At 44.7% G+C, this 17,176-nt stretch overlaps 1 protein-coding gene across 1 annotated transcript in view; it reads right to left on the reverse strand.

Moving 5' to 3' along the window:
- Positions 1-17,176, reverse strand: part of LOC143959292 (leucine-rich repeat serine/threonine-protein kinase 1-like) — a gene marked incomplete in the record, with an annotated part of 364,255 nt that overhangs the window by 48,021 nt on the left and 299,058 nt on the right. Inside the window, 2 exon segments of the mRNA XM_077467970.1 lie at positions 1,017-1,168; positions 8,134-8,328. Coding sequence (XP_077324096.1) covers positions 1,017-1,168; positions 8,134-8,328 — 347 coding nt within the window.

Here is a 17,176-nt window from a genome sequence, read left to right on the forward strand (position 1 = left end):
GCTTTTACTCACCCGATCCTTCATTCCACTGGAAAACGGTGCTCCCCCACAGTCCAGTAGTGGACTGTTCCTGGTCTATAGAGCCTGCTCTGGGCTTGATGATGTCAGGAACAGTCCACAACTCAAGACTGCAAAAGCACGGGGGTGCCAGAAGGGTCTGGGAGGATTAGGTAAGTAAATCTACTTTTTCCTCTCCCCAGACGAAAACGGGCAGTTAACCCATGCAGTGTGGGCACAGCCCTACCTCATTAGAAAACTTTTTCTTTCTTTAAAAGTGGTTGTAAACCCTTTACCACTTTGACCTACAGGTAAGCCTAGATTAAGGCTTACCTGTAGGTCCAAGAAATATCTCCTAAATCTATACGGTTTAGGAGATATTTGCCCGAAGACAGGCACCGCTGTCTACGGCGCATGCGCCGTAGACAGCGGCGCGCAGGCGCACTGAGCGCGGCATTTCCAATAATGGAGCTGCCACGCGTGTCGGCTCCCGTGCGCATGCGCGGGAGTGACATCATCGCGGCTCCGCCGAATGACAGCGGCGGAGCTGCGAGACCCCACCGAAAAGATGGATGCGCCGGACTACAGGGGACAGCGGTGACATCGCTGGCTCCTGTGTCAGGTAAGTGACACATAATGGGCTACTATGCGATGCATAGTAGTCCATTATGCTTTGCCTTTGCAGGGAATGAAAGAGGAAGTAAACCCATCAGGGTTTACTTCCTCTTTAAGAAAAAAAACAAAAACAAAGACTTTAGTATCATTTTTAATATTTTACTTGATAACATGAATCTTGGAGATTAGAGTCCCTTTGTGGAATGATACATGCATACAACCAATGGGTGGTATTAGTAAAAATTTACATATAAAAGTGTTATTATTACATCTTATTGACACAACAGCCACAGCACCTCTCCCAACCCCCAATATTGAACACACAAAGTGACATGTATGTATACATCAGTACAGGAACAGAGTTATAATGAATATTGTTTGTGACTTGTCAGAAAGGCTCATACCTGGTTGGCCCTGTTCCTATCCAGAAGACAACAGTGGTGTCCACTTCCCTGGAGGAACAGAAGGTCTCCTGCATTCCGCATAAGATATGATACTTGAAGACTGAGAAACTTGGATCATTCATACGCCGCACCACAGACGCAGCCAGGGGGCGCTATAAACAACAAAACAAGTACGGTAAAATCGGTCCAAAAGAAATGCTACAATACAAAAAAGTTATCTATAGTAAGAAATATACTCTACAGTCACAATGCTAAACATAATGAAAATAAGGAAATTTGCATTTAATAAAAAATAAAATAAAAATCATATTTAAATGGAAAATACAGTATATTCCAGGCAGCTAGTTTTTGCAGTGACTACCATTAAAGAGGACCTTCCCTATCCCCCCACCGGCCCTACTCCATAAACCTTTAAACCTGACTGGGGGGGGGAACAATCATACATACCTTGTGAATTTTTCTTCATACTTTTTTTTTTTTCCCCCAAAAGAGTTTATTGAACATATTACATCATATACAGCAGTAAGCATATCACATCAATAACAATACATTCATGATGTTTTATTTCTACTGTACCATCTTTAGTATTGCTGGTGTTAGATCATCCAAGAGCTCATTCCATCCAACTCTTTTCCTTCATACTTACCTATTTTTGTCTTGCTTCTGTGCTGCCTGGGTCCCTGTTTCTGAACCTCCATTTAAAAAAAATGCTTGTGATACTGCACATGTGCAAGATGAAGCACATGACGTTATGCACTTTATGTTGCGCATGCGCCATAGGACACTACATTCATTTGTTGGGAAAAGAAGAAACCGTTCCTTGAGCTCTTGCATGATCTCACAGAAAGGGTTTATCTTGTCCGCACAGATGCCTGTAGTGTCATACAACGCACGTATGAGATGAAGTGCATGACGTTGTATGCCCCGTACACACGGTCGGATTTTCAAACGAAAAATGTCCGATGGGAGCTTTTTGTCGGAAATTCCGACCCTGTGTAGGCTCCATCGGACATTTTTCATCGGAATTTCCGTCACACAAAATTTAAGACCTGTAATGCCCCGTACACATGGTTTGAGATCTGGATCTCAGATTTTCCGACATGTCGGAAATTCCGATCGTGTGTACACAATTCCGACACACAAAGTTCCACGCATGCTCGGAATCAAGCGGAAGAGCCACACCAGCTATTGAACTTCATTTTTCTCGGCTTGTCGTACGTGTTGTACATCACCGCGTTCTTGACGTTCGCAATTTCCGACCAACTTTGTGTGACCGTGGGTATGCAAGACAAGTTTGAGCCAACATCCGACGGATAAAATCCATGGATTTTGTTGTAGGAATGTCTGATCAATGTCCGATCGTGTGTATGGGGCATTAGGCTTCATCTCACACATACTCAGCATGACAACACTGTGGGATTCCTCCTATCCCCACAGAGCACCTTCCAGGTTCTTCACTCTCCTCCCTCTCTGTCACTTGAAGTTTACTGTATAGGCCTATTCTCTCCAACTTCACTAAGAATTGCTGTGATCTACCGCCCTCCCTGGACCGATATCAACTTTCCTTGATGCCTTTTCAGCCTGGTGTAAAGGAAATTTGTAAATTCTATATATAATTGTATTCTATTTTGTATGTATTGCCCACTGCCCTCACAGTCCACAGGGCACTAATAATGTTTTCAGTACATGTTTTGCATTCTTTTGAGTGCTGATTAGAATTAGCCTGCCTATGTTACGCCCCTTAGTACCATAAAAGTACAATTAATTATTAATGTGATACCTATGTAATCATGTGTATAAAAACCTTCAATTGTGTCATAATAAAGCAGAACAATTATTTGGAAAGATACGGAGTGTATCTTTTGTGTCTGTTCGCTACTGCAATAGTTATTAATTTGGAACCAATAATCAATATGAGGATAGGAGTTGCCTAACTATAAATTCCCATGTCACTGACTATCCTACTTTCTCTCTTCTGAAATTCCCACAATCCTCCTCGGCGACTTCAACCTCCCTGTTAATACAAACACTCCTGCTACTTCTAAACTTCTTAGTCTAACCTCCTCATTTGACCTGAAGCAATGGGTACAGGCTTCTACTCACTCTGATGGCAACACCCTTGACCTTGTATTCTCCTACCTATGTGCGCCATGCAACCTCTCCAACAAACCTTTTCCTCTCTCTGATCACAACCTTATTAGTTATCACTCGTCCCTCCCTCCTAGATTGCAGGGCCCTCTGATTCTTCTTGTATTGTAATTGTACTGTCTGCACTACTGTTGTAAAGCGCTGCGCAAACTGTCGGCGCTATATAAATTCCTGTATAATAATAATAAAACTGTGAGACCTCGCAGTTAAGGTACAGGATTTCCATGAAGGTGACATTGCCCTCCCAGGGGTCATCTGTGTGACCAGAAGAGGTGTAACTAGAACCTCCAGGGCCCCGGTGCAAGAAACCACTAACAACCCCCCTGACTTTTGTCCAGGCCCCCCCCCCCCCACGGTAGGGGAACACCAAAGCCCAGTTGCAAGTGCAAGCTTTACCAGCCTGGTAGTTCCGACACTAGTGTCTTTTTTTTATTTTTTTTAACCATTTTAAACAATTTATTATTTATTTATTTAGGAGCCCTGTTGTGGGGCTTTGGTGAGATAGCAGTCTAAACAGACCTATGATGTTTCCCCTTTGAGACAGAGAAACAAGACTGAGGGCACCATCTCCTTCTCTGCAGCCTCAGCTACACAGAATGAATGGACAAGAATAGCTCCAATTCATTCACAAACTGAAGCATAGTAAACACAGTTTACCAAGCCTCAGTTATGAATGGACAGAGTCAGTGATCTGTATTGATCACTTTAAGACAAGGAAGGGGGTCGGTATGACACTATATAAATCCAGTATAATAATAATAATAATACTGTGAGACCTCGAAGTTAAGGTACAGGATTTCCATGAAGGTGACATTGCCCTCCCAGGGGTCATCTGTGTGACTAGCAGAGGTGTAACCAGAACCTCCAGGGCCCCGATGCAAGAAACCACTGAGGCTCGGTTCACACAGTACGCGGCACGACTTGCAGCGCTTTGACCTGCCGCGACCTCAGCGGCGACTTGCAAAACGACTTCTGTATAGAAGTCAATGCAAGTCGCCCGAAGTCGCCGCAAAAGTAGTACAGGAACCTTTTTTCTAAGTCGGAGCGACTCGAGTCGCTCCTATTAGAGCGGTTCCGTAGTACAGAACGGGGAGCGACTTGTCAGGCGGCGAAGTCGCCTGGACAAGTCGCCCCTGTGTGAACCGAGCCTAACAGCCCCCCTGACTTTTGTCCAGCCCCCCCCCACGGTAGGGGAACACCAAGGCCCAGTTGCAAGTGCAAGCTTTACCAGCCTGGTAGTTCCGACACTAGTGTCTTTTTTTTTTTTTTTACCATTTTAAACAATTTATTATTTATTTATTTATTTAGGAGCCCTGTTGTAGGGCTTTGGTGAGATAGCAGTCTAAACAGACCTATGATGTTTCCCCTTTGAGACAGAGAAACGAGACTGAGGGCACCATCTCCTTCTCTGCAGCCTCAGCTACACAGAATGAATGGACAGGAATAGCTCCCATTCATTCACAAACGGAAGCATAGTAAACACAGGGGAAAAAATGATATCATTATGAGTATGCCTTACTGAAAATGCTGGGAATAAAGAAAAAAAAAAAAAAGGAGGAAATCTGTTTTCAGGGTAACCTAAGTTGCAACATTTGCACACGTCTCCATTACTAAAAAGACAAGAAATTCTATAACTATCACATCAGTCCAGGATTGGCAGTATCCATCGTAGGATTGGCTCGCCATCGTAGGTGCAGTTGTGTTTTACAAGCGATATTTTTTAAGCCAATTTTCCCGTGTGCATTGTGTAATTATTAAATAATTATGTTTGTGGAATTCGACTAATCTCTAACAGATGGTGACAACAAGAAGTGCAGCAGTAAGTCAATACTAGCATTCCAACAGCTGTGTTATGAAGGCATTATACATGGAAATCCTTTCTAGGCTCATTACACCAGAATTAGGTAAATAAGATTTACAATATTGTGAGTATAATGACACAACATGTGCTTCGGAGAAGAGAATGCAGATACAGCAAAATAACACACCCCGCTACACAGCAAATGGAACGCTACAAGCTTACATAACCGCAAATGTTTTCTTGCTTGAATATTTAGGTTACAACTTTGTTTAAAGAAGAATTTCAGGTATCTATATTTCTTTATATATATATTTCTTTATATATATATATATATATATATATATATATATATATATATATATATATATATATATAAATATATATATATATATATATATAAAAAAAAAATATATATATATATATATATATATCTATATATATATATATATATATATATATATATATATATATACACCGTTTCCCCGAAAATAAGACCTAGCATGATTGTCGGTGATGGCTGCAATATAAGCCCTACCCCCCAAATAAGCCCTACCCCGTTTCCCCAAACATAAGCCTTACCCTGAAAATAAGACCTACAAGGATCTTAACTAGGGCTTATTTGGGGGGTAGGGCTTATATTGCAGCCATCACTGACAATCATGCTAGGTCTTATTTTCGGGGAAACAGGGTGTATATATATATATATATATATATTTCTTCATATTTGCAGCTTGGACCAAGCTAATAATGTATATAGGGCTGAAACAACTAATCGGTTATGAAATGAATCAATTAATATTTTAATAATCGATTAATTAGCCAGCCAATTAGTTGGCCTGCATACAGAATGCATTGTTTGTTTACATATCAGGAAATACAGTGCAGCACACATACAGCTCAGTACACCATCCATACACGCCAGTAAGTGCCTGAGAACTTGTGAAGGTGTGAGGAGCAATGCCTCATGGGACATGATCTCTGTCATGTTGCTAGGCAGAACAGGGAAAAGCCTTGTTTACATACGCATCTCCCCGTTCTGCCACAACATGACACGATCGCGGGCCCCCGGCGGACATAGAGTCCTCGGGACCTGCAGGCATGGAGTACGCAGCGGGCATGCGCCCACAATGCCACGACTTAAAGGGGATGTACCCGTATGCCCATTTGCCCTGCCGTGCCATTGTGCTGACATATATCAGGGTTAATGCATAGAATGCACTAAGGTGAAAAACCTTGAGGGTCCAAAAAGTCCAAAATGTATAAAGCTTGTCTGAGCTGTCAGAAAACAGGGGGCAGAGAGCTAAAATGATAAAATGACATTCTGCAGTGAGGAGAGCTCTAAGCCCTTGTACACACGGTCGGATATTCCAACAACAAAATCCGTCGGATTTTGTCCGAAACTGGTGTTGCATACACACGGTTGGACAAAGTTGTCGGAAAATCCGATCGTTCAGAACGTGATGACGTTATTTAGTTACGACGGGACTATGTTCAGGCTACTAGCAAATAGCTTTGGTCTAGGAATTTGATCTGAGCATGCGTGGCACTTTGTCCGATCGGCATTCTCTACAAACAATCGGACAAAGTCCGATCGGATCATGTTGTCGGAAAATTTTATAGCCCAGCTCTAAAACTTTGTCGGTCGGATATTCAGACGGAAACAGCCCAATGGAGCCCACACACGGTCGGATTACCCGACAACGCGGTCCGATCGGACATTTTCCGTCAGAATGTCTGACCATGTGTACAAGGGCTAAGAGCTAATTGGAGGGAAGGGAAACACTCCTTCACACAGCCCACAGGAACAGAGCTGAGGCTGTCAACCACAGTCGGTATGCTGGAGCCCCCCCCCATCATATTGCAAAGGAAAGAGGCTGCAGACAGAAATGACACTTCGTGCTCTGGATGAGACAAGTAGAAACTATTGAGGGATATGCTTTGCTCATATTTCATGCCTGAGGTTTACAACCACTTTAAGAAAATGCAAAGCATTCTCTGAATGGGGCCTGTGTTCACTTTGCAACAAGGCAGCCGCTCAGCATGGGACCCGGAAGTAAGTAGAGATCACTGGAGTAGTGGTGTCTACTACAGTGATTTCCAGCTTCCAGGCACATCAAACATGTACAGTATATGCATCGTTACATTCTTCCAAGCTTGATCAATGTAACTATACAGTGGAACCTTGGATTATAAGCATAATCCTTTCCAGGAGAATGCTTGTAATCCAAAGCACTCGCATATCAAAGCGAGTTTGCCCATAGAAGTCAATAGAAATGAAGATAATTCATTCTGCATTGGCTTCTATTGCATGCAATACGACATGTGGCCAGAGGGGGGGGGGGGGCGTCGGAGAGCCTCGGAAATACTCGGGGACAGCTCGGCTGAACTCGGAAAGCCTCAAACACACTCTGGAACGGAGTATTTCTGAGTGATTCTGAGTATTTCCGAACGGCTCTGAACCATTCTGAGTGTCTCCAGCTCCTCCGCACCTTTGGCCAATTGCGTTACTGCACGCCCAATTAGCTTGAATTCTGCTGGTTTTGCGAGACAACACTCGCAAACAGAGTCAGAATAAAATAGAAAAAAAGTTGCTCGTCTTTAAAAAAAACTTGTTAACCGCGTTGCTCGTAAAACCAAGGTTCCACTGTATATAAAAATATCCACACCTGGAATTCTTCTTTAAGATTAACGCTCCATTCACATTAGCATGACTCCAAGGTTGCACAAATTCCGGTGCGACTTTGGAGCGTGACATTAATGTGAGTCTGATCCAACTTTATACTCAATGGACTTAAGGTGCATCAAAAGTCACACCAAAGTAGCGCAGGCACCCTTTTCGAAAATCGCTGTGACTATAGGTCACACCGATCTGAAAACGTGCCATCGAAAAGAATGGCCGCGACTTTTCATGTCCAATGTTGCATGGCAAATTGCACAAGTGCGAAAGGAGCCTTAGTCACTAGCAAATACACCAGTAGCCACATTTGTGTGTATTTTCCAAATCTGTGACTTGTAGTTCTTTAACGGTTGGCATTTTGAAGATCGCCCATTCCCGATGTATGCTAGTCATTGGCATGTAAAGTAGTGCAATTCAAAAACGGAGTTTAAAATTGGCATTGGCGCGCAATCGGTGAAAATAAACGTCAACAGAAAATACATTTGACCAACCTTTTCTGGCTTGGTGTCCCAGCACTCCATCATCAGCTCTTGGAGTCTGTAGAACTGAACTTCTTCTGGGCGCCCCAGAACAGGCCGGATCCCTTTCGACAGCTTCTTAGAGATCTGGAGTTGGTGTTGACCTAAAGATGGCCGCTGGCCAGACAACAGTTCATACAGGACCATACCGAAGGAGAACATGTCTACCTGAAAAGAACAACACCTACAATTTACACCATTGTCGCTGCTTTCCTTGTTTCGCAACCTGGTTTACTGGAGTGATTTACATGGATCCACCACTAATCCGCTACAAAAATGGAATAAAAACAATAAATGTTGAGTGGTGCTATATTTAGTGAAACACAAATACACTGCTCAAAAAAATGTAAGGAACACTTTTTAATTAGCGTGTAGCATCAAGTCCGTTAAAGGCCTGGGATATTTATCTGGTCAGTTAAGTAGCAGAGGGGGTCGTTAATTTGTTTCAACTGCTTTGGGATTAATGAAATTAACAACTGGTGCACTAGATGGGCAACAATGAGACGACCTCCAAAACAGGGATGGTTTTACATGTGGAGGCCACTGACGTTTGTTTTCCCTACTCATCTTTTCTGACTGTTTTTCACTAGTTTTTCATTTGGCTAGGGTCAGGGTAGTATGAGGCGAAACCTGGACCCTATAGAGGTTGCATATGCAGTCCAAATCCTCCAGGATGGCACATCAATAGGTGCCATTGCCAGGTTTGCTGTGTCCCGCACTACATTCTCAAGAGCACAGAGGAGATTCCCGGAGACAAGCAGTGACTCTAGGAGAGCTGGACAGGGCCGAAGAAGGTCCTTAACTCATCAGCAGGACCGGTATCTGCTCCTTTGTGCAAGGAGAAACAGGATGAGAACTGCCAAAGCCCTACAAAATGACCTCCTGCAGGCCACAGGGATATACAATGTACTATTAACATAAAAGCACACACACAAGTTGGACTTGATGGACTGGTGTCTTTTTTCAACTTCATCAACTATGTAACTATGTGTAAATATTTCTGAACCAGAAACAGACTTCATGAGGGTGGCCTGAGGGCCCGACGTCCTCTAGTGGGCTCTGTGCTCACTGCCCGTTACCGTGGAGCTCATTTGGCATTTGTCATTGAATACCAGAAGTGGCAGGTCCGCCACTGGCACCCTGAGTTTCTCAGAAGTGAGAGCAGGTTTACCCAGAGCACATGTGACAGACATGAAAGGGTCTGGAGAAGCCGTTGAGAACGTTATGCTGCCTGTAACATGGTTCAGCATGACCGGTTTGGTGGTGGGTCAGTGATGGTCTGGGTAGGCATATCCATGGAGGGACGTACAGACCTCTACAGGCTGGACAACGGCACCTTGACTGCCATTAGGTATCAAGATGAAATACTTGGATCTATTATCAGACCCTACACGCTAGTGCAGTGGGTCCTCGGTTCCTTCTGGTCCAAGACAACGCCTGGCCTCATGTGGCGAAAGTATGCAGCCAGTTCCTGGAGGATGAAAGAATTGATACTGAATGGCCTTCATGCTCGTCTGACCTAAATCCAATAGAACACCTCTGGGACATTATGTTTTGGTCCATCCAACGCCACCAGGTTGCACCTCAGTCTTTTCAGGAGCTCAGTGAGGCCCTGGTCCAGATCTGGGAGGGAATACCCCGGGACACCATCCCTCGTCTCATTAGGAGCATTCCCCAACGTTGTCAGGCATGCCTACAAGCACGTGGGGGCCATACAAACTACCGAGGACCATTTCGAGTTGCTGCAATGAAATTTTAGCAAATTAGACTAGCCTGCTGCATAATGTTTTCACTTTTTAGGGGGTGTCTTTGAATTCAGCCATCTGTAGGTTGACAGTTTTCATTTCCATCAAATGATGTGGCATCCCTTCTGTTCCTAACACATTACCCAGTCTATATCCGTATAGATATCCAGCATGGGATTTTTCCCCATTGAGATCTGATGTGTTTTCAAAGTGTTCCTTTCATTTTTTTGAGCAGTGTAATATATATATATATATATATATATATATATATATATATATATATATATATATATATATATATAATTTATTTATTTTTTAGGAGAAACATTCAAGATATATGCTTCTCAGGGTTCCTCTGATCTGATGGCCAAGGCTGACCTCTCAAAAGCTTCTCCAGAAACAACAAGATCGATATTCATATTACAGAACACCTCAGCGCTTAACATTTTTCTCTTTCTATATAAGGAATATCATTTGTTCTGAGACATGCAATGGTTGTAATAACAGATAATGCCAATATAAAAAAAAAAAAATCTTTACAGATATTGATGTAGATCTAGTCATCCTTAAATGCACAATGCGTTTATAAAATCAGTAATAAAAAGATTGAACAAGAAAAAGCTATACTGTACTTCACACACTTTTACGGCAAACTTCTAAAAGCGTGACATTCAGTTTCAGTCATTTCAGGGAGAATGTCAGTCTGTAGTAAAATATAGAATGGATGCAGAGTCTACTGTAGGGCAGTGGTCATCAGCCCTGTCCTCAGGGCCCACTAACAGGCCAGGTTTTATGTATTACCTTGGGGAGATGCAGACTAGAATACGGCAATCACTGAGCAGCCAATGATATCACCTGTCATGTATTTAGGTTATTTTGCAAACCTGGCCTGTTAGTGGGCACTGAGGATGGGGTTGATGACCACTGCTGTTGAAGACATGACAACAGTTTTAATCCACCAAACCAGCTTTGCTTAACCTTGTTAACATGGAGGAACCTCTAGAATAACTTTCCTGCTCTTGTATTGGTAATCAGTGTAGGACCCCCTTATTTTGGTGGCCATTGATGTGCCCCTTCACTGGTGGTCAGAGACATGCCCACTTATATAGATGGTCAGTAAGACAGGCTTCCCTAAAATGGTGGTCAGTGGGAGAGGCACCTATTTACATTGGTGATCAGTGAGAAGAATGTTCCTTACATTGGTGGTCAGTGAGAAGAATGCCCCTTACATTGGTGATCAGTGAGAAGAATGTTCCTTACATTGGTGATCAGTGGGAATAATGTTCCTTACATTGGTGATCAGTGGGAAGAATGTTCCTTACATTGGTGATCAGTGAGAAGAATGCTCCTTACATTGGTGATCAGTGAGAAGAATGTTCCTTACATTGGTGATCAGTGGGAAGAATGTTCCTTACATTGGTGATCAGTGAGAAGAATGTTCCTTACATTGGCGATCAGTGGGAAGAATGTTCCTTACATTGGCGATCAGTGAGAAGAATGCTCCTTACATTGGTGGTCAGTGGGAAGAATGCTCCTTACATTGGTGGTCAGTGGGAAGAATGCTCCTTACATTGGTGATCAGTGGGAAGAATGTTCCTTACATTGGTGATCAGTGAGAAGAATGCTCCTTACATTGGTGATCAGTGGGAAGAATGTTCCTTACATTGGTGACCAGTGGGAAGAATGTTCCTTACATTGGTGATCAGTGAGAAGAATGCTCCTTACATTGGTGATCAGTGAGAAGAATGTTCCTTACATTGGTGATCAGTGGGAAGAATGTTCCTTACATTGGTGATCAGTGAGAAGAATGCTCCTTACATTGGTGATCAGTGAGAAGAATGTTCCTTACATTGGTGATCAGTGGGAAGAATGCTCCTTACATTGGTGATCAGTGAGAAGAATGTTCCTTACATTGGTGATCAGTGGGAAGAATGTTCCTTACATTGGGGATCAGTGAGAAGAATGTTCCTTACATTGGTGATCAGTGGGAAGAATGTTCCTTACATTGGTGATCAGTGAGAAGAATGCTCCTTACATTGGTGATCAGTGAGAAGAATGTTCCTTACATTGGTGATCAGTGGGAAGAATGTTCCTTACATTGGTGATCAGTGGGAAGAATGTTCCTTACATTGGTGATCAGTGAGAAGAATGCTCCTTACATTGGTGATCAGTGGGAAGAATGTTCCTTACATTGGTGATCAGTGAGAAGAATGCTCCTTACATTGGTGATCAGTGAGAAGAATGCTCCTTACATTGGTGATCAGTGGGAAGAATGTTCCTTACATTGGTGACCAGTGGGAAGAATGTTCCTTACATTGGTGATCAGTGAGAAGAATGCTCCTTACATTGGTGATCAGTGGGAAGAATGTTCCTTACATTGGTGACCAGTGGGAAGAATGTTCCTTACATTGGTGATCAGTGAGAAGAATGCTCCTTACATTGGTGATCAGTGAGAAGAATGTTCCTTACATTGGTGATCAGTGAGAAGAATGTTCCTTACATTGGTGATCAGTGAGAAGAATGTTCCTTACATTGGTGATCAGTGAGAAGAATGTTCCTTACATTGGTGATCAGTGGGAAGAATGTTCCTTACATTGGTGATCAGTGAGAAGAATGCTCCTTACATTGGTGATCAGTGAGAAGAATGTTCCTTACATTGGTGATCAGTGGGAAGAATGCTCCTTACATTGGTGATCAGTGAGAAGAATGTCCCTTACATTGGTGATCAGTGGGAAGAATGTTCCTTACATTGGGGATCAGTGAGAAGAATGTTCCTTACATTGGTGATCAGTGGGAAGGAGGAGGAGGACACACCCAAAGAGCTCTCTGTGAGAACCACCCATTTTTCAAGCCTGGGCCTTGCCTGCTAGCTCGGCCCAGGAATAATACCTGATCCTGGGGGAGGCCCTGAGATGGATCCCCCTGATGACACGGGGCCCAGTGAGGAGGAGGTGGAGGATCTGTCTGTGGGTCCGGGCCCTGGTATGGATGCCAGCGTTTTCAGCCTTAAGGTTGTTAATCGCTTTAGGGCGATTGGGAGAGTGGAGCTTAAAAACTTCAAAGCCAAATACTTCCAGGCCTGGAGTAAGAATCGCACCGCCATGAAGCCTGAGTTACAGGAATTAGAGGAAAAAGTAAAGCAGCAAACTTTATTGTTGGGAAAACTAAAAGAAAAAAGTGGAGCATTTAAAGAAAAGTTTGAAAACGAGAGGTTTGTCAGCCAGTCCTCAGCGTGTTCAGTGGATCAGCCTCAGCATATGGATGACCCGGGTCCATCTGCCTCTGCTCCTCTCCCCCCATGTAAGGCCTTGGAGTCGCCGGCGGCAACCAGCCAGGGGGTTGAGAGTGAGAATGGCACCCTGACCTTCATCCAGCGGATGGAATCCCCCCTGAGAGGAGACAAGCTTGTAATGTCTGATAATCCATCAGAGGTCCCGGAGGATGTTCAGAAAAATCAGCCAGGGAATGAGGATAAACCTGCACCAAACCCCCTGAGCATGGATGTTGCTGCACCTGCATGTGCTGAGACCTGTAGTTCCACTACCACATTTGCTGCATGTGTTTCACACACTGTGTCTGACACCTGCAATGTGATTGCTTCACCTGAGCCTCTCTGTGTTCCAGCAGAGCTGATTGATTCTGGTGGGGGAGGGGATCAGAATACTGCACCATGTGCAGTGGAAGCCATGGATGTGTCAGTCCAGCCTGCACTGTCCTCTGCAGAAAGTCCTGTCCTGATGGAAGAGAACAGGCCAGCTGAAGATTCCACCAGCACAGCAGTGGGAACTGACACTGCTGGGAAGACTGCAGGACATGTGAATATACCAGCAAGTATTAACAATGACAGTCATGATAAAACAATGAATGTGGTGGGTGGTGGTGATGGTGGAGGGGTTAATACTGCTGGGAAAAACAAAAATGACATTTCTCTCTCTGCTCAGAGGAAAGACTCATCGATTGTACAGACCAAATCTGTACAATCGATATCTGCTAAAGATGTCTCAGACAGTTCAAAACACACAAATATCTCTTCTGCTGGGAGGAATATGGGGAGTTATGCGTCTGTTGTGGGGAGTCGCACCAAGGAGGGTGGGGGGAATGCTGTAAATATTGGTGGTCACAATATAGGGGGGTTTGGTGGTGGGTATAGGAGGAGGAATGTGGTTCAGTTCAAGTGGGAGGGGGAGGGGACCCCACCAGTGAGGGGGAGGGTGGCTGAGTTGATTTTGGAAATGGGGTTTAAAGTTGTGGATATTTTTGCTTTGATTTGCCCAGTGGGAAGTTATGAATTTGATTTATCTTTTGTAAAACCTGAGGGGTTGGACTTATTTTGGGAGCGACATAGGAGGTGCCAGGGCCTTCCGCAGTGGAGTGGTTTGGTGCCAAAGGTGATTTCCAGGCAGCCTCTGATAAAATCGGTGACCATCCTGGTGCGTAACGAATCCATACCAGAGGCTGATTTGATAGTATGGCTACGCCGATATGGTGAGGTCCTCACTCCACTGCGGAAGGTCCTGGATGAACATGGGATATGGACAGGGGCCTGGACGGTGTCACTAAAACTGGGGGTGCTGGGCAATGTAGTCCAACATCTGCCCTGTTCAGCTTTTCTGGGAAGAGATCGGCTGACTATTTTCTACCAGGGACAGCCCAAAGTCTGCAATAAATGTGGTGAAAAGGGCCATTTTGCCTCTACCTGCACCCGTAAAAAGTGTTCACTATGCCAGGGTCTGGACCATTTGGCAAAAGATTGTACCCAAATTCGGTGCAATCTGTGCCAAAAGCTTGGCCATCCTTACAGTAAGTGTCCAGAGGCTTTACATAACCTGCCAGGATTGGAGGCTGAGCTGCAGAGGCTGGATAAGGCCGCTGTAACTGTTGTTGTCCCTCCTGTGTCAGTTCCATCTGTTTCAGGTTCTGTTTCCCCTGGTAATGTGGTCCCTGAGTCTGTCCCTCCTGTGTCTGTTCCATCTGTTTCAGGTTCTGTTTCCCCTGGTAATGTGGTCCCTGAGTCTGTCCCTCCTGTGTCAGTTCCATCTGTTGCTTCAGATTCTGTTCCCTCTAGTGATGTGGTCCCTAAGTCTGTCCCCCATGTGGTTGTCCCTATTCCTGCTGTACGTAGATCCTCCAGACTAGCGGAGGCTGCTGGGGGGGCAGGTTTTGCGGATCTTCCTTCTCAGCCTCCAGTCCCTGTCCCTCGGCAGCGCAAACGTGGTCAGGGGAATGTGGGGGTGCTGGATGGGGGTGGGGCTGATGGAAGGGTGTCCATATCCCATGTGTCACCCTCTGTTGGGGGGGATTCGGATGATGAGGGGTGGGAGACGTTTAGGAGGAAGAAAAAGAAGAAGAGGAAGACAAATAAGGTGGTAATTTCTTCCTTCTTCCGCAGGAGGGGTTCCTCCTGGTAACCCTTTTTCAGTTTTGTCAGGTGATGGGATGTCTGATTTATCTTTTTCTTTATCATCCATGGATGAGGGGGAGTCACATAGTTTGAAGAGAGCTGTTTCTGGTGATGAGAGTGTGGTAAAGGTTAAGAAACGACTACCCCAATCATCCTGATGGCAGTTCCCACTCCGATAAAGGTGGCGACCATTAATGTCGCCAGCATGAAATCTGCAAGAGCTCGTGATATTGCCCTATTTTTGCTCAGCGAGTTTGATGCCGAGATTTTATTTTTGCAAGAGACCTGGCTCAATACTTTGGCCGATGTCCATCTAGCAAAAAGGGAGTGGAGATGCGGTCCCTCCTTTTGGTCTCTTGCGGCAGAGCCCTGCAGCGGAGTTGCGGTCCTTTTTAAAACCGATATGGTAACGTGCCGGCGGGTAATTGAGGTAGAGATTGGGAGATGCATGGTCTTGGACGTCTCTGTTAGGGGGCAGGATCTGCGTTTGATCAATATCTATGGACTGCAGTCAAGATGGGGCAGGAAATGCCTCCTCACAGAGATCAAGCCCTTCCTTTTTACGTCCCAGCAGGTTGTCTTTGGAGGTGATTTTAACACCATAATTAGGCCTGAAGACAGGAGAGGCTCCATAGACAGGCTGGCTTACGATAGCGTTTTTCTTAGAGATATGGTGAGACAAGCAGGCCTGGTAGATGTGCATATTAAGCACTGCCCTGGCAGCACGGGATTCACATTTCAGAGAGGGAATAGTCAGAGTAGGATAGATAGGTTTTTTTTAAAGGAGAACTCTGCTTTCTCGGCTCCTGAGTTGAGGGCGGTGGAGTTCTCTGACCACTGTATGCTGTCTGTGACTCTGAATGCCTCGGACACTCCACCCAGGGGAAGGGGTACCTGGAAACTGAATTCGGCTCTCCTGGAAGACGTAGAGGTAAGACAATCCTTTGAGGATTTTTTCCAGGCACAGGTTTCTATTCTGGACTTTTGCAGCAGTAAGTCAGAGTGGTGGGAGCTTGTGAAACAAAGGGCGATTGGACTTTTCAAGGCCATAAGTAAGAAGAAGCAGCTTGGTATGTACATTGCCTACCAGCATTTGCGGAGGAAGCTTGATCGTCTTGTCTCGTATAGAGGAGATCCAGGGGAGATCTCTGAGGTGAAGTTTCTTCTTAGAAAGTGTCAATACGACCGGCATGCCTCCTTGGTTCTGGAGAGGGATTATGGAAAATATCACTCGCCTGATCCTTACCAGAACTGTAAGCAAGGCATAGCAGTTAAGACGGTCATAGGCCTGAGGGATAGTACGGGTTCCCTGGTGAAGTCCAGATCAGGGATCCTGGAGATCTTCAGATCATATTATGCAGACCTTCTGGGAAGAAAGGACCTTTGTCGGGACAAGATGGAAAGCTTTCTGGATTCTACTCCAGGATTGGGAAATGGTACATTGCCTTTGATGGATTTGACAGAACCAATTTCAGTGGATGAGGTAGTTCATGCTATAGAGAAGCTGGCTACCAAAAAATCGCCTGGGCCAGATGGGTTGACAGCTGAATTCTACAAGTGTTTTAAGTCCATTCTGGCTCCCTTTTTAGCGGAGGTTTATAACAGCTGTCTAGAAGAGGGTTCGCTCCCTCCCTCCATGAGGCAATCCGCTGTGATTCTTCTGTCAAAAGGTAAAGACCCCTCAATGATTGAGAACTGGCGCCCCATCAGTCTTCTCAATGTTGATAGAAAGATCTTGGCGAAGATTCTTTTTTGGCGCTTGTCGTCAGTGGCAGGCGATTTGTTGTCCAGTCATCAGCACTGCTCGGTCCAAGGTAGAAGTGCCTTTTCAGCGGTTTTAGCTGTCCGGGAGGCTTTGGAGCGATGCAGG

This window comes from Lithobates pipiens, unplaced genomic scaffold (genome assembly GCF_037356315.1).
Source record: "Lithobates pipiens isolate NorthernLeopardFrog02 unplaced genomic scaffold, aLitPip1_a1.2 Scaffold_7, whole genome shotgun sequence".
In the NCBI taxonomy this organism is placed as follows: Eukaryota; Metazoa; Chordata; class Amphibia; order Anura; family Ranidae; genus Lithobates; species Lithobates pipiens.